Source organism: Myiozetetes cayanensis, unplaced genomic scaffold (assembly GCF_022539395.1).
Source record: "Myiozetetes cayanensis isolate MyiCay16 unplaced genomic scaffold, myiCay2020 scf7, whole genome shotgun sequence".
In the NCBI taxonomy this organism is placed as follows: domain Eukaryota; kingdom Metazoa; phylum Chordata; class Aves; order Passeriformes; family Tyrannidae; genus Myiozetetes; species Myiozetetes cayanensis.
In genome coordinates this window covers 15,282,485-15,310,434 of record NW_026087964.1, presented here as the reverse complement: position 1 = coordinate 15,310,434, position 27,950 = coordinate 15,282,485, and the positions used below count along the sequence as shown (strand labels likewise).

The 27,950-nt window shown below is 37.5% G+C and overlaps 1 protein-coding gene across 3 annotated transcripts; it reads left to right on the top strand.

The window, feature by feature from the left end:
- Positions 1 to 446: 446 nt before the first annotated feature.
- SEPSECS (Sep (O-phosphoserine) tRNA:Sec (selenocysteine) tRNA synthase) lies at positions 447 to 27,352 on the top strand. 3 transcript variants are annotated; one of them, XM_050338367.1, is made up of 11 exons: positions 447 to 628; positions 1,818 to 1,972; positions 4,162 to 4,280; positions 4,369 to 4,527; positions 5,060 to 5,213; positions 9,391 to 9,493; positions 11,697 to 11,826; positions 11,948 to 12,039; positions 19,279 to 19,372; positions 19,966 to 20,056; positions 21,215 to 27,352. In XM_050338367.1, the coding sequence occupies exons 1-11, from the start codon at positions 515 to 517 to the stop codon at positions 21,462 to 21,464; spliced, it is 1,461 nt and encodes a 486-aa protein (XP_050194324.1). In that variant the 5' UTR covers positions 447 to 514; the 3' UTR covers positions 21,465 to 27,352. The 3 variants fall into 3 exon arrangements, with proteins under 3 accessions (XP_050194324.1, XP_050194325.1, XP_050194326.1); XM_050338368.1 differs by lacking the exon at positions 447 to 628 and adding an exon at positions 843 to 965 and having other exon boundaries at positions 21,215 to 27,351; XM_050338369.1 differs by lacking the exon at positions 447 to 628 and adding an exon at positions 1,066 to 1,343 and having other exon boundaries at positions 21,215 to 27,351.
- Positions 27,353 to 27,950: the final 598 nt, after the last annotated feature.

Below are 27,950 nucleotides of genomic sequence, written 5' to 3'. Positions count from 1 at the left end.
GACAATCCCACAACCACCTGTGTTCACAAACATATCCCGCAGAGCACAGAACGCCCCCGCCCTGCCGGTGACTTCGGGGAGGCACGCTGTTATCAACAGCCTAATGCTAAACTCTGCGGGCCTGGGGAAACAATCCGCCGCAGAGGCTCTGCCCAGCCAAGCAGTCTGGGTTCTGGCGGGCTCTCCCCTCACGCCCCTCACGGGGGGGCGCCCCGACCTCGGACCGCCGGGCCGCCCAGCTGGGGCTCGGGGCCAGGGGCCGCCGCAGCCCCGCACCTGCTCCAGGGGACTGAGCTCCGCCCCGCGGCCGGGCAGGGCTGGGCAGGGGAAGGCAGGGCCGGGCAGGGCAGGGCGGGCTCTGCCCGCGGCGCGGAGCCGGGGGTGGGGCGAGGCCCCGGCGGTCCCTGCGCCTGCACCGCCCCGGCCCGCCCCTTCCCGCGGGGAAGCGCCTGGCTCCGCGGGCCTGCTCGGCGTCGAGGGGAGCGGCGGCGGCGGCGGCGGGAGCGCCGCGGCCATGAACGCGGAGAACCAGGGCTGCAGCGAGCGGCTGGTGACGGCCGCCTATGTGCGCCAGGGGGCGCAGGGCCGCCGCGCACACGAGCTGCGCCTGCGGGCGCTGCTGGAGCAGGTAACGGGGCCGTGCCCGCCCACCGCGCTCCGGGCGGGCACGGCCGCCCCGGGCCGCCCGGGCTCCGAGCACCGGGCTCCGAGCACCGGGCTCCGAGCACCGGGCTCCGAGCGGACAGAGCGGCCCTGCGATTCGCGGGGTCCGCGGCGCAGCCGGCCCAGGTTCGCGAGCCCCGCCGGTCCCTGGCGCGGCGCCACCGCCCTGTCCGACCCGCGGCCGTGGTGGCAGAGACCTTACGGACACCCAGGGTGAAAGGCCGCCACTGAGAGGGAAAAAAAGCGACCGCCTTACGTTAGTAAAAGGCCCAGCGAACAATTAATGTGTAAAGGCAGTTGAGGTACTAGCACGTTACTACGTGAGGTACAACGTGATGCGCTTGTAAGGTGACATTTCTTTGTGTCCAGGGTGTAACAATAATTATCAATCAATTAGTAAATGTTTCGGTTCTTGGCCATCCTTAGTCATGTCATCTGCTGTTTCCAATTTAACTTCAGTACCGCATTTCAGAAATGAATTAGATTTTCTGAATTTGCTGTGTTCTTACTGGGACATGTGAAAAAGCCTCTGAACCTATAGCAGTGCTTCATGGGTTTATGTACTCCTTTCCTCAGGTTCTTTTTTGCAATTGGCAAAGATGAGGAGTAAAGACCACAAGAAAGCATTTTTCTGGTTGAAGGTTTTGACATTTTCTGGAAGTTGTTTCCTTACCTATTAGGTAATAATTAGAAAGAAAAATGCAGAGATAGGAAGATGTGTTACAAGTGAAATTGTGTTTCCCTTCTTGTTTTTTTGGTTCACTAATGTCCAAGTATCTTCCCTTTCATCGAGTTTTCTCTGTTGAGTGCCTGTAGTTGTAGGTCCTGTCTAGAGAATACATCAAATAATCTATAGTCTTTTAAGGAGTAATTTACATGTATGCCCTGGAGTGGTTTTGTGTGAACAAGAAAGAGCAAGGTGAAAAATATCCTGATTATTTTAATGTCAGGATATGGTAATGTACTTGTACTTAATACATGGAAAAATCATTTAACTTTTCTCTGAATACAGTTTTATAACATTAGATAACATAAAACAACATAATGAAAATACAAACAGTGTGGGAAAGAAGGGTAGCAGTCAAACAAGTTGCATAAAGTTTTGTTAATTTTTAATTTCTGAGTTTTGTAATTACCTTTATATTATTATTAAGGGAAAATGTCCTGAGGATGGATGGGATGAAAGCACCATTGAATTGTTTCTTCATGAACTTGCTATAATGGATAGCAATAACTTCCTGGGCAACTGTGGTGTGGGTGAGAGGGAAGGAAGAGTGGTGTCAGGACTTGTTGCCCGAAGGCATTACAGGTACGAATTACTGACAGTTTCAATTATTTAGATTTATTACTAGTGCTTTCAAATGGCATATTTTATTGTGTTTTGTTATCTAAGACCTTGGTAACATTTGAGAAAAATACTATAATGCAATAATTGAATTGATGCAACTTTCTGTATTAAATTTTCATTAACGACTCACTGGAAAGTCTTGAAGTAAAAAAAAATGTTTTGTCAGGGTTATGTCTCATATGCTGAACTTGTAGAAACTGAAGATACTGAGTTGTCTTCTGCAAGGGAAGCAGAGATCTTCCTGTTTTAAAATACGCTATGCATTACTTTTTTAACAAGGTACAACTTTTCACCTATATTTTGTTAAAAACTACTGCACACTGTAGTTGTGCGGTATTGAACGTTCCTAGTGAACAGCTATTTGTATGTTATTAGTTAATAGTCAGATAAAAGCAAAGTCCATCTATGAACTAAGGAGATCTGTAAAGACAAGAAGAGCTTTTAAATAGCTTTTAGCCTTTCTGACACTTGCTGGGTGTGTTGGATGCTATAATTTTAGAGCTTCTGCTTTAATTTCCTTATGAATATACATTTTTGTGTGTTTGTGTGGAGTTCTGTGCTGAGTACCTTGCTGTGATGTTTTATCCAACAGGCACGGAACAAAGTGAAATTTCCTGGAAGTTTCTCCTTGAAAGATTAACACAAAAGCATATTAGAGACCAGAAATTCAGCAAGCTTTACTTTATGGAGGTTGAGTTACTTTGCTTTTATGGCTTTCATAAGTGCTACAGTACCATGAAAAATGAATGGGGAAAGCCAGTAATACATCAGTTTGGCTTTTTTAGTTTTGCGTACGGCTCTTTAGACTAGGATACACGTGGTATGGGAGGGGAGAGTGTCCAGGAAGTTCTTCTTTCTGACAGTGCTGGAGAAAGCATGTCCAGCTTCTGGCCAGAGGGAGCCTAAACTGGCATTTAGCTATGGTTGTTCCCATGCGGCTCTGTCACCTGGCATTCTGCTTCACATGGGAGTGTCAGCATTAGCAAGGTGTCCTCCAGTGCAGTAAGTTTTAGAGGTGACTTTGGGAGTGGTGGAGGCAGCAGAAGATGGTTTTCAAGCTGTCTTTCCTTCTAAGGGCCAGTCTTATGGAGGACTACTCCCTTGGGAGGAGTGCTTATGTGCAGAAAATTAGAAGTGCTGGTATAAGAAAGTTGTTAAGAATGTAGCTGGAACGGTAAAGAAGATATTTTAGGTGCAGAGAGGTTATGTGTAAGTTTCAACTAATTATCAAACATTTGTTGATTTCAACCTATAACTTGAAACTGGGAAATAAATTTAAACTGTAAAACTATTCTCCAAGAAGTTCTGAATTCTGTATACTCATAAGAGTGCACTTTACTCCATTCCCAAGATAAAAACAGAATTTAAGCCATAAATAAGTGTGTATTGTTACTAGCTTACTTGAGCAGCTGCTGCATTTCAGCCACGGCCAAAGTTAGTTCTATAAGCTTGTATTTTATAAATTATTCCAGGATCCTTTGCTCCTGGAAGGTACTAAATAATATTCAATATTTATAAATGCAGCTTATAGACGTAATTTATAAAAACAGAATGCAAACAGACATGGTATTCCATGATAGATAATATTGAATAGCACAGTGAGGCAGATGAAGATGTAGAAGATGGGCAAAGCCTTATTTATATATGTTTGTCACAGTATACATTATTTCCTTGGCTTAAGGAGATGAAGCATTTGTCAAGGGAGTATCTGTGTAATACCACTATGCCTATGCTACTCTACACTATAGGCAAATCATTTTTGTTTTCCTTGGAGTTGTGTGTCTGAACGTGTCAGCATTTATAATGCTAATTCAACAAACATCAAGAAGTGCTGAGGTGTGCTTAAAAGGAAACCTGCCAGATGCTAAAGGTGTTGCTACTATGGGTCTTCTCAAAGTTTTTACTTGCATGCTGGAAGATTTTTAATCTACCGTTAAAAAAAAACCAAATTTCATACAAATATATGCATTTTGTTATAGTGGAATTCATTGTAATGAATTCCAGATGTAGGTATTGATGCAGGTATTGATGTTGCATTGGATACAAAATTTTCCACAATTGTTTATCAAATTAAATTCTCTTTAGTCAGCAAGAATTATTGCTTTGCAATGTGGAAAAACTTGATGTATGTTTTCAACTTCTTTGCTCAGATTGATCCATGGAATTGGAAGGTCAGGTGATATTTCTGCAGTCCAGCCTAAAGCTGCAGGGTCGAGCCTTTTGAACAAACTTACTAATTCGGTAGTTCTGGATATTATAAAGCTGGCTGGTAGGTGTAAATTTGAAAAACCTTTCTTGTTTGTGGGAGTATGTCATGGGGTCTTGATGTTAATTTCTGACTTGCTTTTTGTGTGCAGGTGTCCGGACAGTGGCCAATTGCTTTGTGGTTCCCATGGCAACTGGCATGAGTTTAACTCTGTGTTTTTTAACATTGCGGCACAAGAGACCGAAGGCAAAGTACATTATCTGGCCCCGTATAGACCAGAAATCTTGCTTTAAATCAATGATAACTGCAGGTAAGAAGGAGCTGATTGGTCACACAGAGTGTGGTCTTCTACAACTGTCGGAGTTTCATATCCTTGCAGTAAGATCCCAAAAAGGCCTAATGCATGGTTAGTTTTGCTTTGTTTCTACACTCCTGATTTCTAACATACAATCACACATATGAGTTGTCATCCTAATGCACTGTAAAATACAAGCATATGCTGAGGCACAGAGGTGTATAAATTAGTCAACAAAGAAGACAGTACTAAGGAAGTTACAGTTCACCCTCAAAGTAAGACGCCTAATTTGCTCTCCTGAGAATTATGTAAAACTGAAGCCCATGATTCAAATCTCTCTCTCTTAAATTTATGCGTAAAGCGTAAGTGTCCTAGGAATTGTGATCAGAAGATGACAGTCTCTCTGATTTGCACAATCTCTTCTGTTAGAAAGAATCTGTTAAAACGACAAAAGCAAAAAGGTTTTTCAGATGTATACTGGAGCTAAAACCTCAAAATTAGTCAGAGATTTGTTGAGTTACATTCAGATCTTGCTTTTTTTGGTCAGGTTTTGAGCCTGTGGTGATAGAAAATACATTAGAAGGTGATGAGCTACGGACAGACCTTGAAGCAGTGGAGGCCAAAATCAAAGCTCTTGGTGCTGAAAATATTCTTTGTGTGCATTCCACAACATCTTGTTTTGCTCCAAGGGTACCTGATCGGTAAGCAGTCTTTGTAAGAAGTGCGTTATTTGCTACAGTAAAACCAAACAAAACCCAAAAAACCTTCATGTTTTGAATGTCCATCTTCATAAAATTGCTTCTGCCAACAATTAGTAACGCTCCTTTAATCACCCTGGTTGAACAGTGTTCCACCTTCAGAAAAGTATATTAAAAAGGTGAGAATAACACAGAAGGGTTTTCTTCTGCCATATAACTGAGGTTAATGATGATCTCTTGTGGTGAAGTTAATGCCAATTTGGTACTGGTTTTTTTACAATTTCATGGAAGTAGTGAAAGTAGACTTTCATAGAGACATAGTCCAATAAATATAGCTCCATAGCTAATGGCACATTTCAATGTTACTGTTGCCTTTTCTACTCTTCTCCTACACCCAGTGATGAATTTTCCTAAGCTGTTAATAAAAAAAAAAAAACAAGCACCAAAACCACAAAACAAAAATCAAAATAAAAACAAAAAACACCAAGACAAAAAGCAACATCAAAAACAAAAAAAACACAAAACAAAACCACAAAACAAAAGCCAAGACAAAACCAAAAAAAAAAACCAAATGCAAAAACCCCAAAGAAAAGCCAAAACAGAGGCCAAAACAAAAACACAAAACAAAAGCCAAACAAAACCCCAAACAATACCACAAAAAACAAAACCAAAAACCCAAACCAAAAGCTGAAACAAAAACAAAATAAAAACACAAAACAAAAACCAAACAAAAAAATAGCTACATTTAAATCATTTCTTGAGTTACTCTTTCATGTATTGTACTGTTGTGTATAGGGATAATTAGGATATCCTGATAAAGGGAAACTCTTGGATGCCTCTGGGGTAGATGTGCTGTATAGCAACAATTTGTCCGTCTGTGACTTCCCTTGGTTTGACCTTTTGCTGACTGATTCCATGATGATGCTACCTAAAATTTCCAGCTCTTAAATCACCATTAAAACAAACTTAAAATACTTTGCATTTGTTCCCATTTTGATGTGTCCATATACAGAACTTCTGTAGTTGCTACAAAGATGTCACTCAAGCCGTAGGTGAAGCTTAAATGAACATTGTGGTTATGAATGAAAAATAGAGCATCTGAGACATTATTTCAACCTGTGCCTTGGTTATGAAACTTCTCAGTCTGAAAGGTGGCTTGTTGGAGAGTTGCCTGAAGTACTTGCTATATTGAGTCATTTGCCCAAAATGAGCATTGTTGTTATTTGCAAAACCTGCTTTCTCTATTTGCTTCCAAAATAAGTGTAAAAAGCAATTTCCTTATGTTTTGTGATTCAACAGGTATGTTTTTATGAGCTTTTACGTAGTATGTAAAGTAGGAAATACTAATGTCTTTTTTTACATGGTTTTAATTGTAGTATCTTAGTGATTTCATTTCAGCTGTTTTTAATTCATCACAAAATTGAAAAGACTTACGTTTAGAGTTCCTATGCAGTGTGTGCTTCTTTGTTAACTACTTTGTTATTTGGAAAATTTAGTTAACTATTTGCAGGTGTGTGAAAGAAACATTATTTCCTTTGAAATGTGGCAAGTAAAAATATGTTTCACTCTCTTTTCCTACCTTTAAAAAAACCCCCAGTATTTATTATACGTTAACCTAGTTGCTAGAGGGAAGTTAAAACCATATAATTCTGTCAGAATACTATGAACATGGCTCGAAGTTGACTTGCAGATTTATTGGCTAACTTAAATCACAGCTATCAAAATTGAATGGTCTGTTTTATAGCTCAGGTAAATGAATCTTTTCCTTATCTGCTTCCTCTTTTTGACACGCGATTGTTTTGTCCTCTACTACTAAGAGATGAATTATTAGGTAGTGGCACTGTGTTATGATATGCCACAGATATAGGAGGACTTGAATGCACTTTCTATTTAAAGGATACTGTCAACTGTTGAAGGCCATAACATTCATCTTCCTACAGGAAGGAAAACCCTGTACAGCATTTCTGGAGAGTGACATTTTAAATGTCTATTTTTAAATATCTTGCATTTGTAAGGCTTTATTTAGTTGTGGTGGTGGTGGTTTAAAATTTTAAGTAGTTTCATGGCTGTGTGCATATAGCTTTCCTTTGAGGTATTGTTTAACTCTGTGGGAATAATTCACTAGTGTATAAACACTCTTCCTCAGAGAGACATCAGTTCTCAGACAATATTTTACCTGCTCTTGCTGTGAGGTGTTTCTCAAACTACTGATTTAAGACAATCAAAGGAAAAAAAGTGTTATTTTTCAGTTGGTTTGTGTACTTAGCAGAATTCTTTATCTTTTTACTTTCAGTAATAGAAAAAAAGAACAAAGCTTTTATTTTTCATGAACTTTCACAAACAGGAGAGAAAGAATAAATTGTGAAATATTTCTGTATTTGTGACTATTAGAAACTTGAGTAGTAGCCAACTTACATTAATGCTTTATGATATGACTAGCAGCACTTCTAATGGTTCATGTTAAGCCTTGGAAGCAGACAAGTGCTGTGCATCGTTTGCTTCTCTTACATATTAACACACTCTGTTCAAACTGGAGCGTTCTCATTCTGTATTGTGATATGGATCTAATTGTTAAGTAGAATATTTTTAGGAAGAAAAAGAAGAGACTTTTCTGTTTTCAGTACTTGTAAAAGCTAGCTTATTGCTCCTTTAAGTCTCAAGAGGTGAGAGAGACAAACATACATAGCTGTACACCCTCTGTGTTTCCAGTTTGATGAAATCCGCTGCCTGCACCTGAAAAAAGCTTGTAAGAGGGGAACTATGTGCCTTTTGATTCTCTCTGGAAGGTGAGGAATGAGTCTGATTAAGATCAGCAGATCAGAAGACAAAAACTTTGCCCTGCATATTGTTATGTTTCCTCAAGTATATTGTTACTGTTACAGAGTTCAGGATGTTAATAAATAGGAAAAATTATTGGACATGCAGGTTCTGACAAATATCATGACTGTAGAAGATCAACATGTACTGATTACCAGTACTGGTATTTCCTAATTGTAAGATACTTTTGATTTCTCTAAGGATAATAGTGATGATTTCTTTAAGGTAATAGTGATGATTTCCTAAGGATTGAGGTTCAGAAAATTTACTATGACATTTGCAGCTGAATTTTGCATTGCAGAACAACACTAGGCAATATAATAGAAATAAAATGCAAAGGAATGTCACCTCTTGGAATATGTTTTCATACTCTGTCACATTTTATATGAATGTCAGTAAATTACAGTGAGAGGCAGTACAGAAAGAGAGTAAAAATACATTGGAAGTAGAGTTTCCTGGGTTTTTTTTAGAGGTAATATTACTTTTATCATCACTTAAATGACTATATATTACGTTATTTTTTCTAAGATAGGTTCACAGATTTGGGGAAAATCATGAGTCTTTTTTTAAAAAACAGAGTATAATTGGAGTACTTCAGAAAAGAGTACTAAGTTACATGTATGTTTAAAATGCTGAAGGCCCTTACCTAAAATGATCTGTGCACTCACATAAATCTTAATTTGATTCATTAATCAATCCAGGCTGAGCTCACTGTGATTTCAGGGAGTTCCAAATGAAAGTGAAGTTGTAAACAGTTGAACAAAGTTTCAATTTGTCAGTGTCCATATTCAGACATTTAGGGGGTCTCCCTTCCTTTAAAGAATTTTTCTTTTAATTAGTTTGTCTGAAACATGCAAGTGAGATTCCAGCCAAAGGGTTGAAATACTAGTTCTTTGAATTAAACAAAAGCGTGTAAAAACTTCCTGTTATACAGTGTTTTTTACTCCCAAGACACTCTTGGAACTTCCATAGACCAATTTAATGTTGAATACTAGAGGAAAAGGAAAGAAAAGTGTGATTAGCTGAAGCTCTCTTACTTAACATTGAAGTAGCAAAAAAAAAAAAAAAAAAAGCTTATACCCGAAGCAAAATGGTTTGGGACCTATTTACTGGTGTCCAGACAAAAAGAGAAGCACGAAAAGTTTCAGACCAGATTAACAATTTGCATTATGTGTAAAAGGCAGTACAATTTTTACCTTAACCTTTATAGCTTAAGGTGACAAGTACTGCCTTGAGGTACTAATCAAAACATTACCTTTCTCATTCTGACCTCCTTGTAGATCCTTCAGTCTTTTAATGGTCTGACTTGTAAGATGACTTACAGTTATCAATGCTTCTCTAAATGACAATTTTATACTCACAGGCTGGAAGAGCTGGCAGTGATTTGTGCCAATTATGACATTCCCCATATTGTCAACAATGCGTATGGAGTTCAGTCGTCAAAATGTATGCATCTTATCCAACAGGTAGGAGCTGTGTATTTCCAATAATATTTTTCAACAATTATAAGTAAATCTCTGATTGTAGACAACCTAGTAGATTTTATCAGATGCCTCATGGTGTTGAGAGTAATCCCATGCATGTCTGATATTTGAACAATTTTTGGAGGGGAAAAAAACCAGAGGGAAATAGAACTTTAAAATAATATTTATTTCTATGTGCTTTTTGTGTAATAACCCTACATTTAGTTAGGTTTTGTGTATGTTCATGTGTCTTTCATAATGGAAAGAATGTCCTTAATAAGCTCTCTTAAAATATTTCGTAAGCTTGTTGACTAAAAGTAAATAATGGATCATGCTTGAATAGGGATTAAGCCTTCAACAGAATGTGAGTTACAGATTTTCAATTGAAGGTACAGGATTTTACAGCAACACTTTATAGATGTTGTCACTGTTAAAATATTGTTGGCATGGAGAGCGGCTGAGGAAACTGGGTTAAGTTCAATGTTATGTTCAAAAAAGTTTAATTTCTGATACCGTTTAGTTTGAAGAGAATGTTGCTTGATATCTTAGATCAGTCATGAAACAGAATTCTTGCATTTTTGCTAATTGTATTGTATGTGCAGTGTTCTTCAATATTTCTCCTTTCTCTCTCTGCCTATGCAAAAAAATAGGGGATTATATTTTTACAGGATCCAGGAAATCTTGAACTAGTAGTAACTTAAAATACGCTGGTCATCTTCTTCCTGATTGCTAAGATGTTATTAACAGGGCACAGACATAATTGTAACAGGAACGTCGTGTTGGCATTTCTAAGTCTTGAAAAACAGAGGGAATTTAACAAAACTTAAAGCATTTTGTGAAATAGAAAAGGGTATGTGCTTTATTTGTAATGTACTGGGTACATGTTTATTTAATTTGCACAAGTTTAGTGAGAAACTAACATGAAGGGGGCTGTGGAAATGCTGGGGTTTGCTGCATGAAGTGTATCTAATGATAAACGTTTCAGACTATAAAGCTACAAATAGAAGTTTTACTGCGTTGGTTTTTGCATTTTTTCTAGACTTGATAAGTTGTTTGTTTATTCCTTGCTTATGCAAATGTATACATTTGAGCTCTGATTTGTTTTACATTTATTTACAAAAATTTATTTAGTGTGCTAGAAAATGTGCTGTTTATGAGGAAGTAGTTACTAATGAATACTTAGGAATATGTACATGCTGAGCACAGTTGTGAATAGAACTTGCAAGAGTATCACAGGGGAAAAGCTTTTGAGACCATTTCATTTGCCATGCTTTTCCTGTGGTGGTCTCCTGTCAATTAAATCAAATGGTAGCTTCTGGCATTCATCTTCCCATCAAAAAGCTGACAAACTTGGAGTGCCTCTTCCTATCTCACATGCATTAAGCTATCAAAACATAGAAATAATAAATGTGATTTAGTTGAATCTGCCTTTTTCAGTCTGTTTGCCATAGGTATTAACTCTGTTCTTTCTTGCATTCAGTTAGTAGCACTTTAAATTGTATGTATTTGCATATGCTGTAGTATTTATGGGGTTTAATATACTTTTCAAGTTCTCTTATGCGACATAGGTTTTAATTGTCCAGTTCCCAGTTGCATATTGCTCGAATTGAAGGTGTGCTGCAGAATATAGACCTTTTTCCATTAAGAATATCTGAGTGGTTAGGTATAAGGATGTTTGTTTTCTCTGAAGTGGGGGGGATATCTGCTGTAAGTTATCGGGATCTGGATTTTGCAAGCAACCATAGAAAAGGTGCTGTGACTGCTCACTTGTTTTAATGCAAATTTATACATGTATAGAGAGAAATCTTTGCTAATGAAGCATTAACTTGTAGTCCTTTACTGTGAGAATCCGTGAAAAGTTTGGGTTGAACAGTTTTACCTGTAAAATTCCCATTAAATTTCGAGGGGTTACTTTTTGGTTGTTTGAAATGAGCTCCACTTAGACTTGCGAGAACTAAAATAAGTATTTTAAATCACAGAAAAATGGGAATTTGTAAGGTACTGTGTTAAGCAGACAACGGTACTAATAGTGAGCAGTGCTAAGAAAAGGTAATGCTATGGTTTTTATTTTTTATCATAAATGCAGGATCTGAGAGTTTCAGGAATTATATGTGGGTTTGTTACACTGTTGTGCAATTATGATACTATCCCATTTCCTTTTTTTCTAATATATGCTGTGGATTTTTCTTTGTTTGTTTTGACAAAGGGTGCTCGAGTGGGCAGAATAGATGCTTTTGTTCAGAGCTTGGACAAAAATTTTATGGTTCCAGTAGGTGGTGCTATCATTGCTGGCTTCAACGAGTCCTTCATTCAGGAGATCAGCAAAATGTATCCAGGTAACTAGTTCATGGTCTGATTTCAGCCATATGAAATAACTGTAGAAAACTTGATTATCAGCTTTCTTTCACATAAAATTTATTTTTGCCACTTTAATCTGTATATTGGGGTTTTTTTCAGGAAGAGCATCTGCGTCTCCTTCCTTAGATGTCCTCATTACACTTCTGTCTCTGGGTACCAGTGGCTACAAAAAGTTACTGAAAGAGAGAAAGGTAAGTTTTTTGGCAAGCAGCATTTTCTTGAGGTCAGCTCTTAACGTCTTGTTGCAAAACTGCTTTGTGTAGTAAATCTAGTTTCTGTCTAGAAAGCCCTTGAACTTACTCTGAGCTCACAGCTCTGAATCTGGAAAGGCAGTATGATATAATTACTTCTTGGCTAAATGGTGCTTATGAGTAAGCGTGATTTCCATGTTGTTGTTTGTTCAAACCAGAAAGCTAAACTGAGGTCCTGTACTATCTTGTACAGTATTCATGTTTGTTGTTCCTGTATGTAACTAATACAGTAGAATTTTATCCACAAAAGCTTAATCTGAGAAGTATTGTACTGTGTTATCACGGCCCCAGTGCTTCCAGGATGTGAGATTGCACACTCAGAGTGACCCAGGGTCTGTTGTCTTCCTCTTTTGTCTCTCCTGTGCCTTTGTGCTATGATAGTGTTTAATGAAGTGATTGTGTACCACATGCTCTGGAGAATCACAACTTCTGGTTAGGTTATAAATACTGTGCATTGCCACAGAAGGAGAAGAATACTGTCATTTAAGGTATTCATCTAGATACAGAGCTAGGTTTCTTCTCTGCTTTTCACAGACTCTAAGTTGGATATAACTGCATTGCACAAAAATTCAATGAGTGTCGGGTTGGAATCTGTACATCTTGAGTTATCCTTAATTCTGGAAATAATAGAGGCCTGATTTTGCTCTCTAAATAGTAATACAGAGGATTCTTCTTGTAGAGATTTTAGATAAGAAAATGCTGTGAATTAAGTACTATTAAGTTAATAATTTTAAATAATGCATATCTGTTTCATTATTTTATTTAAAAACTACACTCCAGTTGTTTCTTGCTGACAGCTTGCTGCTGTCTCTGATTACATGGCAGAGCAATAGTGCTGGATGCTGTGACTTATTTCTATCTGCTTGTAGAGCTTTCCAGAAATTCTGTACTGGAACTGAGATTCCATAGGATCAGTTAGACTATGGAAAACTAAAACAACTTAGTTGACTAAGAAGGAATCTGTGCAACTAAAGCAAAAACGTGACTTGTGAAACACTGAAAGCAATTGCCGCTTTTGCAAGTATTGCAATAATAAATAAAATAAATAAATAAAAAGAATAAAATGTTTCTAACATTTTATTCTGGATTGTTGCATGTATTACCATGTATGGTTTGTGTCTTCACTGAAAGCAAATTGTATTTTTCCCCCTTTACTCTCATGTCCAAAAGACTCTCAAATGAATTTATTGTATGTTCCACAAAGCTGATTTTGATGTTAGATGTACAGCAGTAGCAGATGTATAATGGGCAGTATAAATATTGTCCAAGTCATAAATAAGTCTTTCATAAATAACATGTCTTAATGAATAGCTGTATATTTTGAGTCATGTCACTTTCATGGAAGTAGAATTCTAAAGTGAGTGAAGTATTATATTTTTACAACTTCATGTCTTTCTATTTCAAATGTGAGTATACTCTATAAAGGGGGCCTTATATATGGCATAAATATGTTTCTTTTATTGGATTTGCTGTAGAAATAGAAACATTTTTGCTTAAATCTGTTTGTTCCTGAATTGTAAAAATGTAATAGTGATAGTTTATTGCCTGTGCTCTGAGGAAGCAAAGGCAGAGCTATTAGGCTTCCAGCAGGAGCTATTTATAGCTTGACATTGAGTACTCCTTTTTATATTGGTGCAGCTGCACCTACTCGCACAAAAAATCAGCTATAAAAAACTTGAGGTATTTTTTTCTTTCTCTTTTTACCTGATCCTTATTCACGTGGGTATTACTTCAGGTTATTTGAGCTTAGGCCAGAAAGACCAGAATATTACTGAAAAGAGAGAAATCTTGCACAGCCAAGGAAAGAGTCTGCCCAGTTTTTCTTTTACACAGGTGGACTTAAATATAGGAAGGGAAAAGATTACAAGAGGGAGAGGAGCAAGTACAGGGAGTGGAGTTTTTCTGACAAGCTGGCAGTTGGGGAGTGTGCAGTTTTGTCCAAGAGTATGGGATTATTATGGTATGAAGGAATAAAATGGAACAATGGATCTGAGGACAGGAGAGAAAGAGAGTAACACATACATGCTGTCCAAGTAGCTGAGTGAAGGTGGCCATATGTGAAAGTTTAATAAGGAATGATTTCAACAGTTGTATCTCTCTGATATTCCAGAGAAAGGATGGAAGACCACCAACAGTAATGTCTTCTCACTTGTGAATTTTCAGTATTCCTTGTTATGTGTCTGTGGTGTTTAGAACAATGGTTTTCTGATCTCAGTAGGCGATTCTAGGTCCTTTTGCAATGCAGATGACAGCTGCTCCATAGTCAAATTTGTTAATATCTTTGCTTTAATGTTATGTAAAGGTATGTTTTTGTAGCCACTGACTTGATGCCTCAGTACAGGTCTCACAAATGTCCCATATTTTGCGTTTCCAGGTCATAAAAGTTGTTATTTTCATGTATGTAACTGTGTCTGAACCAAGCCACCTCTAGTAAATATGTTTGTTACACTCTCTAATGGCATAAACAGCAGACTTAGTTGTCACCTCAGATTTTATGGAGAGCAAGGACCCTACATTCAGGGTTTACATTCAGGACCCTACAGACCAAGTTTAATACCTGGTCCATTTAATCCATTTAACATTATATTGGTATTATTGGAGAGATGATTGCTTTATTTTGTTTTCAGCAGTTATGGATTTCCTCATTAAACTTTCCTTAATCTAACAATGAAGATAATTCTCATTTTCTTAAATGTATTTCTGTGTTAGTTGGAGTGTGATGGAGCTTTTTATGTTGCTATCCATCTGTCTGTGTACTTTCTGAGAGTGCAACTGGAGTTATTTTTATGTTCTTATTGAGCATGTATCTAAAATATTTAAAATCACACGGAGTGGGAGGAAATTGTTTGGTTTTACAATTCAGTAAAATACTGGGCTTATGTTTCAGGAGTTGTCATTGATGTAATTGTTCTGATTGGAATAAATTATTTGTACAGCTCAGTGTGAGTTTATATTGCTGTTCTACTTACGATGGAAGAAGAAGAAAGCTGTTTAATGATGGATATTAAAAATGTAAAAAAACAGATATTCTTAAAGGAAAATAGATGTTTGCTACTCCTTTTTTGTTTGTTTGTTTTTGTCTAGTTTGTTTGCTATGCTATATTTTGTCAAACATGAGAATGTTGCAGGATTTTCCCCATGTGAAATATGTGGAACCATATTCAAACTTTAGGCTGAATAGAGGCTGGAGGCAAAATAGTTTTAAGAGAATTGTGTTAAATGGTGGTGTGTAGTTACACAGGTGCCAAGCATGACTGGAAGTTTCAAAGAGGCCTACATACTTATAGCATGTATTGGAGAGGTGTGAGTCATAAGGAGCCTGAACTCAAGGTCTCACAAGTGCTGAAAAGAAAGTGTGTCAATTGATGTTATTAAGAAACACCTTTAAAAAAATGTGAATGTCAGCATTAGTGTTACCATATCAGATCGGCAAGATTTACTGGGTACTTTCTGTTTAATGAAATATCTGTTAGACACATGTAATATGAAGGTTTAAAGGTTCTGTAATTAATTTCTTATTTTTTTAAACTTTCTAATATAAATTCAGAACACAATCCTTGCAAGGCAGGAGGATCTATCTAGGAGGGCATGTGGTATATACAGGTGTCACACATGGAGCTTCTATCGTGTGTTTGGCTTCATTTCAAGAGGGCAAGCCTTCTTTGGGGGCTCTCATACACTAACAGCTCTCGATGCTCAGCACTGCAGCTTCTCTCTGGCTGCAGGAAGGGGTGTGATCAGATCACAGGTCGGATGCAGCCGGTCAGTCTGACACACGGAGCAGAAGAGGGACTGTGATGGTTGCATGATAAACAGCAGGGGCTGCTGCAAAGGAAGATGGGACCAGATGGCTCTCAGGTACAGCGTAGGAGAGTTGGCATCTGTGTCTGCTATGAAGAGGTTGTAAAATTCCTCTTGTGCAGTGTCGTCTTTAGTGCCATAAGCAGCTGTATGGCTGCTCTCTGAGGGTGGCTCATCTTTTCAGATGAGAGTGAAACAGGGAGGAAGGCAGAGTGTTACAACCTCACCCTGTAAGCAAGCTGGGTGGTTAGAGCCAGCTAGGAATAGTTTCAACCATGCACAAAAACTTTCCTGGCCCTTATCAGCTGCCTCTTTGTCACCTGATATAGGACTGACAGTATATTTAGCAGCCCCATCTTCTTTTCCTCTGGAGTAACTGGCTTTTTCCTGACTTGTTTGCCTTGAGTTATTTTCATTTGGAAGAAGAATAGTGCCTATTACAATGGAGCAACAAATGAAGAATCACCCATACTAGTGTAGCTTCTATTAAAAATAGTTTTATAATGTAAATATGGTATGAGTCAAATGGTTGTTGTAATGATTGTTACAACACTTCTTGAAAATATGTTTGTATATGTGTATGGAATTAGGCAGTTTTGTCCAAATAATTGAATTAATTGGCATATTTAGTGCATACAGCATTGCTGATTTGTTCTTTGTAATTTTTAAGGTGTTTTGTTGGTTTGGGTCCTGGCGGGACCAAAAGTGCAAGACATTTCCACACCATTTAGCATTCATTTCTCTAGCCTGATGAGGTTTTGTGAGAAGTTTCTAAGGGGAAACAGTGAATTAAATAATGAAACTTAACTGACATTTAGTGCCTGGCTTGTTTGGTGCAACTTTAGCATAACAGTTAGCTTTGTTGGAAAAAACTTGAGTGCCTGCTACAGAAAAATCTATTATGTAAGAGCTCATTTATACATAATTGCTTAGGGTGCTTATAAATTTTCCATGTAAGAGAAGTATTTTATAATAGAGGTTGGTTATAGATTTGACCTCACAAAAATATTGCTTTTATCCTTTTTTTTGGAAAGGCAGTTAATCTATTTTGTGACAAACTTCTGAAATTATAAAATACCTAGAGGACTTCCAGTGGAAAGATGCAAGAGAGTATTGTTCATAAAAATAAGAAGTTATGAATTTGTGTCCATGTAGCTTCAGTCCAACTGATGAAGATATACTTTAGGTTTTTTTGCCATCTTTTTCTTTGCCATCTATTCTCTCTTGTTTTAACAAATTCCTCTGTATGTAAAAGCTCATCTGGTAACCTAATTTCATTTAATAAATGTAATTTAATTTAATACATTTATACAGTGGGTAACTTTTTATACTGACTTGCAGCCCTTTCAGTAATAGCATGAGAGATTTATCAGAGAATTCCCTAGGTACAACACACAAAAAATAATTACTTAGGAATTGGTTCTTGTTCCAGTATACTTTTTGTCAGTACTAATTTTACCAATAATATCTCCATAGTAAACACAATTTATCTATTTCGGTAATAGTTTGCTTCAGTTGTAGAAGTAAATAGCCAGCAGAGGGAGCACAAATTAATTCATTATTTGTATGAAAAAAAAACCCTAATAAAATGGCTAGCACTTATTGTGGAAAGCAAATAACAAATAAGTAGTGTGCTTCTATTCAGTGAGGGACCAGAATGAAGGCAAAACTGACTGAACATTTGAAACATAAATGTTTTTCAGCTTCTGGGGTGAACTGTAAATTAGCTCTGATGAATTGAAACTATAAAATCACTTGATTTACAAGAAATAAGAAATATTTTCACAAATTTCTAGTTCTGATAATTAACCATAGATACCTCCGCAAAGTTTTGTTTTTCCAAGTATTACAGAAGCTTTATGTTCTTGTTGATAGTTGAATCAACAGCCTAATTCATTTAGACAGTAAGAGGGTACTTTTTCCTCTCCATCTGAATTTGTTCTATGGTATCAGGAAGAACAGGTCAGGAGCTGTGTTCTTTTGTTCACGCATGAAGTGAGACTGGGCTTCTCACAGTGGTTCAGGAAAAGCAGCTGTAACATCATTCCAGCTTAGGTACCACAAAGCTCGTTTGGTTTTATAAGACCTTGGGGAGGTTCTGTTCAAAAACATAATTTTGCTCACAAGCTATAATTTGTATCTGTCAGAGTCCACGGGTCAGAGCAGGATACTGGTCTACAAACAGAAGAGGTAACTCTATTTAAAGAATGAAAAATCACTTGTCAGGTCCAGAAATTGCTTAAACAGGCAGTCACACTGAAGCAGATCAGCAGCACAATTTTTATGGCCAGAAAGAGGAAAAAATTATGTTTAATATCTTTTGAAAAGACTATTTAATATCTATACATTTTTGCTATTTTTTATGAGAGACTAAGCATTAAAAAGGATGGAAAAAAAACCCAAAGCATACAATAAGAAGAATGATGTTTATTTTCACTCTGTCAATAAGTGTTTTGAGCTGATATCTGAAGAGGAAAATATTAGAGTGAGAAAGAACATGAGCAATTATCATAGATTACTGTTGGGGAAGAGGGAGGAAATAAAATACAGATGAAGTAAGAGGAGCAGCCTTTTATGTGCAGTGTGACTTGTATCTGAACCATAACGTTTATGAATGTCTTATGACACTTTCATAATAAAGGTGCAATCCAATTAAGTGATAGCAGAAATTCAGATATCTGCCTTCTTTTAGTCAGGTTGAACAGGAGGGGGATCACAGGAAAAGGACAGGCTGCACAACAGAGCTGAGTATTCAGGAGAGTATATATTGTGTGAAACAAAATTCAGTCAAATGTGCACTCACAGCCTCCTTCAGAGACTGGATTTGTATTCTCACACAGAAAAAGAAGTCTCTGCACTAGTGGGAATTGTGATTGTATCGTACTAGAAACAAAATGTACTGGTTTTAATCTGGAATGTATTAATAGAGAGAAAACAAAGTAAGGAGCAATTTGCCATAAGGTGGCTGTCTGTGATGGCAACAGTTGGTGCTCAGTGATTTAAGGGGCCAGGGCAGGGGAAAGCTCTTGCAGCAGTGGGTTGGGGTAAGACCCGCTGTGCAGTGGGAATCTCTTCAAGTTTTTACCTCCCTAGATTTCAGGGCCACAGAGAGAATGACCGACATCCCAAACACATATATTAAACCAGATAGAGACTTTTGTATCAGCTTGAGAGATAAGAACAGTGTTCCGGAAATGGAGCTGTTACTTTATAGAATTATTTCAGAGAATTGTCTGGTCCACTTTCTTGGTACACTTGAAAAGAGAATCAGCTGGGCACCTGTAGGATGTAATGGAGACTTAACAGTTTTGTGAAATAGGTGCTATTTTCTCTGTTTGATAGCTAATAAAAAAAAATTGCCCTTTTTTTTTTTTTTAGGAGATGTTTTCCTATCTTTCAAGTGAGCTGAAGAAGCTGGCAGATAACCACAATGAGAGACTGTTAGACACACCACATAATCCCATTTCCCTAGGTAATTGCTGGGGTTTTATCTTTTAAAAAATTCTAATATATTGTACATTCATAATGCACTTTCACATACCATTCCTATATATTAAACATTATTCACTACACTGTATTAAATTGTTCTTAGGCTGATATGAAACCATTGAACCCAATAAGGTAACCTACTATAAAAGTAGAGTAGTAACTTAGGCCTATTATTTTGCTTCTGTCCAACATATTCATTTATTGTAATCAAGGCAGGTAGAATATATTAGCATGTAGTAATACTTTCTATAAAGTACATTTAAAAATAAATTCTAGTCTAATTATTTTACCACTGATCTTAAAAGACATTATGGAATTCCTGCTCAAGGTATGTGTTCTAACCAAAAATTCTGCTGAACACCAAAGGACTACCCACCTGTGCAGAATCTGCACAGAGAAGTAATCTATGACAGCTTTTGGAAAAGTTAAAAATTATGGCATTTCTTTTTTTCTTTGTATCTGAACACAAATATTTGGCTAGATCCTTGCTGTTGGAAAGCACCTTGTCCTTTGTGATGATTCATTGGAGAAAGAGCAGCTTTGTAGCAGTTTTAACCTGACCTTATGTTGTTTTAGCCATGTCACTGAAGAATCTAGATGAAAGTAATGATGCTGCTGTTACCCAGCTTGGATCTATGCTCTTCACCAGACAAGTTTCTGGAGCAAGGTAAGGATGCTATGAATTAGAAAAATTTGGGGTGTTATATTAGAATATATTTTAGCATATTAGTTATATTAGTATGTATTTTATTAAACCCTGTAGAATTTGTTTTATACCAGTTGTCTCATGATTACAGAATGCAGACAATAACGAATCAGAGAGTAATCACCCTTCTTTACCAGCGTTATCAACTAATAATGTCTCCCTGCCTGAGTTAGCAGTGAGGCTCCCTTTGTTAACTTTGGTAGGCTAAATAGATAATCTATGCCCATTTAATTTAGTGTCATTATTCCCTAGTACCCCTTGGTTTCATTTAGTTTCCAGATGTTGTCTGATCTTCAGGTGTAAGCTACTTAGGGAAGATCTTTGTTTTGTTTATTGCAGCACAAATATGGTTATGCTGGTTGTCAGGGGAATAAGCTTTTAATGCCCTACGTAGCTTTTTGTCATAGGGAAGAAAATTCTGCTTTCTGGAACTAATTGTGTTTAAAAAAAAAATTAAAATAATTAAAAATCTACAGCTTGAGCCAGTCTGAGCTGAATTTATTCTTAGAGACGCTGTTACGTGGAAATTCAAGCCAAATAATTTTTAAAGATTTTGGTTTAAACCTTTTAGAAGAAGAGAATGATTTAAAATTTATTTTGGCAGCATTCCTTAATCTGAATATTACTGCTGCCATGCTCACTTCTGCCATAGACTTAATGTCATTTTTTTGAAGCAGAGCTGAATGTTTCCACGTCAGAAGGCATGCTTCATTAGCTTGGATTATTCCCCTTCCCGAACAGATGAATGACAGTAAATCTATATGTACTGTAGTTAGATGCTCTTTTTAATTTGCCTGTACTAACCTTGGCTTGTCCTGTAATTGTAGCTGTCTTTGGTAAAATTATTCAACAGGTTCAATTCTTGAAGTTAAAATTCTCCAATTCTTTGCCTGATATAAAGGTTTCAGGTTTTCCCTTTTTTTTATGTAAGTAATTCCTTTGTAGTATACACTATTTGACCCAGCATTTCAAAAGATTTTAATGTTATGCTGGTGCTGAGTGTCAGTGGTAGGAATAGCAACTCACTACTTCAGAAATTTGTGTAATTGTGTTCAACCTAGAGAATCACATAAAGTGTCCAAGACAGCTTTAACTGAACCATAATTTTGTTTGTTTCAGGGTTGTTCCATGTGGGTCTGTACAAACTGTGAATAACTACACTTTTAAAGGCTTTATGTCACATGCAAATAACTACCCCTGTGCTTACCTCAATGCTGCCTCAGCAATTGGAATTAAAAAGCAAGATGTAGATGTATTCCTAAAAAGACTCGACAAGTGTTTGAAGACTTTTAGAAAAGAAGCAAAGCAAGAAAAAAGTATAAATGAAATAAGTGAATCTAATGCAGCCACAGAACAACTTGAAGACTAGAAGATACGGATTTAGTAACACAGGAAGATATGTTTTTCTGTCTGAATTATATGAGGTTTCTATTGGGTTAGAATTGTGCATCTGCAGTGCAGAAATCTATTCTTGATCTGAAAACAACAATAAAAAGTTGGGTGAAATTCAGCCTTAAGAAAGTAGGTGATAATCTCCCTGAGACAGAGGGCCAGTCACAATTTTTTGCAGCATACAAAATGCACTTAATACCTGCCAAAGTAAAGCTTTATGTTCGTGAAGACTTTGATTTTGCCTTTCAGTCTGTGTGTGGCTATTTCGACCAGTGTTTACCAAATCACCAAATGTTTATTCACATGTTTTTGTTTAACAGGATTGTCTGTGGCAGTGATTGAATTCCTTCCTAGGTATAGATTATCCAAACAACACATTTCACTGCTCTAAAAGTATCTTGTTTTTCATCAGCATATGTTTCACTTTTAATTTCTTTTTGAAGATTTATGTAAATGTTGGGATAGCCCTTACTAAATACTATAATATAATAATAGTGTTCAGACTGCATGGGGAAATGACAGAGTTGGAACAATAATGTTTTTCAGGTGTTCTCACCTGTCATGAACTGCCTGAAACAAATCAGTTTCCAGTGGCAAAGAACCTTAAAGTACCTCCTGTGCTGTCAGTACTCAGGTCTTGAAAACCTTGCATTGCTCAGCAGCCTAAAGAAGCTTTAATACTGAAAGTCAGGAGTTATAGAGTGGAGAGGTACAGTCCTTGGGGATTTTTGGCTTTGTTTTTTTATTTCCATTCTTCCTATTTCATCTTTGATAGGGTGATCAGATCAGAGACCCACTGAAAAGGAGGAATGCCATGTGGGATTAATGCAGCAGTTTCAAGAGCCTAGTGAGCCCTAGGAGTATTTTGGCATTTTTAGTCTACTGTTGTTGAAATTTATAGACTTCCATTTCTGTAGTGTCTCTTGCCATTGGCACTGTTGCTTCTGTGGCTCTGTGCAGTTGCTGATTTGAATTCATTAAGGAAACAATAGATTCAGAGTCTGTTCCTGAAACAAAGGTTCCATACTCACTGGAGTGACAGTGCTGTAGGTTGCAAAACTTGTAGTTATTCTTAAATGCAACCACTACATGGTATATTGCTTCTATGTCATTTACTGTTCAAGGTGAGCATAATGTTCGAAGACATTTTCTTTGTCTGTAATGTAATAAGGCTCAGGATACCACAATTAATGAGTTCTAAACGTCAGGAAATGTTTTAGTTACTTTGTTTGGTAGGAACTGAGACATACATCGTTCAGAGCCCTTTGTAAATCAGTTAAACAAAATAGTTATGCTTTTGAATAGGTTGTCTGTCCAGTGTCCAATTTAAATGAATTGATACAAGAGGTGGTGCTAATATGTGGGAGGTAATAATATGCTAATCATCATGAAGCTGCTCTGACTTAATGAGGTCCATCGTATCTTAAGCTTAAATTGAATTGGTCCTTCTACATTGTTATTGCTGGAGTTACACATTAGATTGATTAAAGCTTGTGCAGCTCCCCAGGCTGCAGCCACAGTTATTATTTGCTGTACAAACACATCCTTAGGAGACGTGTCAGATAACTTGGCCACCGAGCCCTTGTGGTTGTAAGGAGATGTAAATGTCTTGTCTCTCTCTGTCTCTCTTTTTATTTCCCCCCCTGCCTTTTTTTTTTTTGTTTCCTGTTGAGGGCATGCTGTAACTCAGTTTTTCCAGTCAGTAAACTTCCACAAACTTTGGAGTCAAATCTCTGCAGCTCACTGCCTCAGTATTCCATATATTGGAGCAGCCAGTGAAAACCACCACGCCTTAGTGATGCCTTTCTTCCTGGTTTTCGAGATTGCTGTTCTGTGGCTGATGAATGAGTGTAAATTATTGATTTAGATTGACCAGTCACAGAATGAGGATGTTAGAACTATCATTACAAAGGTCTAGGGAGGTGTGTGATAGAAGCTAAAATAAGCATTTGATGGACGATATCCTGACTCTGAGTAAAGAAAACAGCAATTGCCTTCTCTGAGAGGAAGAAATCTCTGCCTTTTGTGGTCTCATAATAAATTGTCTGTTACAAGTAATTCACCCACTTCTACCATAAATTCAACTACTTCCTTTGGGTAGTGGTTTTTTCTGTCTTTGAAATGTTTCCCATTTGCAATCAAAACTGAATATTTCAACAAAGCTCTAAACTAGAATCCAGAGAAAGAGGTAAGCAGTTTATTTTGATTTTGTCCTCATAAACCTTTTTTATTAAAATTAAGATGATGGCTTTAATTGAAAACAAAAATAAATTTTAAATTCTTGTGTTATTAAAGCACTTAACGGATCTTAGTGATACCACCTGAAGTCAGAAAATTTAAAATATTTTGATAAATATGTCCCACCATGATGTATAAAATCTTGAACTAAATATTTATGTTATATTACTTTGGTAAGCTGTTGTAATAGTTTGCAGTTTTGTTTGCTTGCTTTGTCCCCTTAAGTGTCTTCAGTTTTAATTAATATTAATTTTTTACAGACAGATGCAATCTATAATGTTATGTTATAAATGTAATGAAGTTTTAAGTAATTCAAATGGCAATATACTTCCAAGTAAATGGAGAAGACTTGATTATTCACAATGTATTTGAAATAGGAGATTCAGTAGAGGATAAAAAGTATTTTTCAAGGAAGAGTGTAAATTACTTATTCTCTATTCACTAATGTCTGTAATAAAGTAGTGAAATAACACTGGGCATACACTCATGAATTTTCATTTCCTTTGTATAGCAGCTACAGGGAGATTTCATGGCTATGGCAGGTCTCACCCACTAAAACCAGTACTGTGAAAGATGTCAATAGCATGGACATGAGTTTGTCAAAGTATGCAGAGTAAAACAAATATATTAACAGTATTTGTCGTCTACAAAGATCTTTCCCAGATTGATCACTGAAGTAAAATGCTTCTTAATTGACTGCAGCCCTTTTTCTAATCTCTACACAGACACATGTCATTAAAGACTTCAACATGGCTCAAAAATCTACGAGAGCCGACTTGCTGTCTCCAGCTTCTGCTTTACTAGGGAGACATCTGGGAAGGCTGCCTGGGCTTCAGCACATACTCAGGGTTGATAGAGCAGGAATCCTTAGTAGAAACACCAACAGATGCCCATTTAGTAAGGCTGTCTCACAGCTAACATTTACGTAGCTGCCTTTCTCCATCATTTTCTAGGTCACAACATGTGGTTACCAGCCATGAAATAGGAATGGGCAAGTGTTTGAAATATTCCAGGAGAGCTGAGGATTCAGAAAGACAAGTTTAAGAGGTTACCATTCTTGCTACCTAGTGTGCTGCTCTAAGTTACTGCCCTGTAGCCTGCTCTGCAGCTGCCACAGTTCATAGTGTGTTACAGCTGTGGAAGCAGTGGCTGTAGAGGCAGCACAGTGCCCATCGTGCTGCTGCAGCATGGATGTGCTACAAGTACAGGGTAGGGTGCAAGGGTAGGCAGGAATCACTCCACTTGCTGCAGTCTGAATCACCCAAATGGCTCTCCTCCCTTACAGTGCCCATAACTGCTTTGCTTTCCCTCTGGTGTTGCATCTTAGACTCTCTGGATCTATACATGTGGAAGAAATGAAGGAGCAGATGGACATGCCTTATAAAAATAGCACTGGGATAATATAGCACAAGCCAACTGACACTGAATGACCTATCTCGCAGGCCCACTCTTGGTTTACTTTTTTTTTGTAGCATCTGAGATAATCAACAAAACAAAGGACTTTAAGCAATAATATTGCCTATTTGTGCTTTGCTCATAACAATTGCCTAAGATACAAAGCAAATAAAATCTACCAGATGCAGCAAATTCTCTTGAGCCTAAGAAAGCAAAACTGTAATGTTGCAAATGTAAATGCTGGCATTGCAGCTTAATACACATATAAACCGAGCAATCTATATTGTGCGATCATCATTTTTAAGAAAGGCTGGAGCCCAGAGACCGGCAAATGTTCTCATCTGCAGTGTATCAGCAGTTCTCAGTCTTCAGCTGCTGTACAGATAATATTTCTAATTGAAGAATCATTACATGAATCCATATGTGAATGATAGATGGGCTATAGCCTTTTGTTCATGATGCTTTAAAAATTGAGTTGCTGGTTTTACTTTTATAAGGCGTGATTAGATTGCCTTTTCCTTCCCCCCTCCTTTTTTTTAATGCAACATTTTAATCACCCTGGTCTGACAGGATTTTGAATCTGAAGGGAAAACAATTTCTGTAGCTGACAATTTTTTTAAACAATAGCTATTTAAAGCCTTGAATTGGTTACAAAGTGACTCTCCACAGAGAGAACCTTTGTTCAAATGTTTTTAATTTTGAAACTAGTGCTTGAAAAATTGTGCTCGATGTGCTCTATAATTGTTTTTCATGTATTATACTTTTTTCCTTTAAAGATAACAGCATACACTTTAGTGCAGTTTAATAATCCTTTTAAAAAATCATAGTTAAAAAGGCATTTGCTCTGTTACTCATCAAGCATCTGTTGTATCAAAGAACTGGTAATATATTTATCTTGATGGATAAGCTTCAGTGTTCTGGACCAAGTTCAGTGTAACTGGACCAAGCTTTTAATACTCTTTTGGGGATCCTAAAGTCAAGTTCATGATCTAATTAAGATCAGTGTGATAATTATATCTGCTGCTGAACAGGAGTCTTTCATCAAACCACATTTCAACTAAATTCTTTAACATGGCATCAAAGCTGATCCAGTTCAGAAGCTGAATTGCTTTCTTAACATGGATGGTGAAATTTAATTTGCCTTTAGATCCTGGACTCAAATCCAGGCTGAGTCAGCTATAGCAAAATTATAACTGCTTGGGTTTTAACCTAATGTGAATAGAAGGAATACAGTGGTTTCGGCTGGGTGCTGCCTTTCCTGTTACTTGTTCTCAAAGGGCTGCAAACATTGGGCTCCCATCTTACACCTACTGCGGGCTGGAATGGGGAGTTGGTCCTGCACACATAACATGACAGCAACAGAGGTGTGTGTGTTCTTCTAGACATCCCAAGCAGGAGTGCACTAATTGGGAATTCAAGACAAACATGTGATGTTGCTGCTGATCTGTTTTCTCCAAAAACTCTTTCTCAGGCACATTTCTTTTGATTGAAGTATACCAGAGGAGGATATGCACAAAACACAGGGAAAAGGAGCAAGGTCGCCAATGTTTTGGAAGGTTTCTAGATTGGTTATATGTGTCAGAGTTTTGCAATTAATAAAGCTCATATGATATGTATAAAGCTATGGAAACTCATGAAAAAAATGTTTGCAACCATTTTGGCTCAGAAACAGTTTAGGTAAGGGACAAAATTCTGTGCTGTGACACCTTTGTAGCCCCTGGGGCATGGTGTGCTGCTCCAGCACTGCAGCTGGCAGATCACTGACGCAGCTCTGAGGTCTGGCTGCAGGAGAATTCAGTGCCCAAGCAGGTGAAAGCGTTCCTGCTTTGCTTTGTTAGTGGGCTGCCAAGCAGATGTGAAGTAGAACTAGTTTGCAGACATGGACACTGTTGAGCAGTTAATCCTGCAACTAGTCTTTCTGGAGCCTGAGGAACTGCAGAGGGGAAGAGAGCTTCTTTTGGTCTGTAATATGTCAAATTAAGAAATGTAGCTATTGAGGGAAAATAATATGTCAAATGTAACTAGAGAAGCAACTTTAAAAAAAAAATCCAACATACTATATAAACTCTTGATTAAATACAAATCTGCTTACTACTCTCATTGTCTTCTTCTAGAGCTCTCTGTAGTGAAGCTACAATGCAGAGCCTGGCCTCTGATTCTATACAGCATCTATTTCAGGAGTGGTAGAGGAACTGCAAATGCTTTAGGGGGTGGAGGGGCTTGGGATACAATAAAGATACATTTTTAAATGGAAGATGAGGAAAGTGTCTTGGAAGTTCATAAAAATAGAAATAGCGTGAAATGCTTGCTGTGCAGCTTGAGGAGGTGGTGAGACTCCAGGAGGATTGGAGTATGCATAGTAAAGTGTTGACCTTCTGCACAGTGCAAGCACCAGAGAATACTGTCAAAATGTAGCTCTCATTTCATTGCAGTAGAAGCCTGCTCTCTGATATTGTGCATTTCCAGTACTCTGTCCTCCCCTCACCTCACTGAGTAATTCTGGCTGGGATTTTTTTTAGCAGAATCTAGTGTAATAATGCATCACAAAAGGGATGGGGAGGGGGGAAGGATGCCTACCAGTGTATTGCCATCCCCACTGATGCAGAACTTCCTATGCACGAAGTCAACGGGTGCACACAAAGGCAGCAGGTGCAAGCACACATTCCACTAGCTTTTTTTATTAAAGGGTTTATAACCAGTAAATGCATTTGAATTCTTATTTTTTATAATAATGATATAACTGATGCCATTAAAGCTCACGCTCATATCCTATGCAGATGGCACAAGCTGTCACGCTCTGGTTTTCTCTTTGGTTTTGTTTCTAAAAATT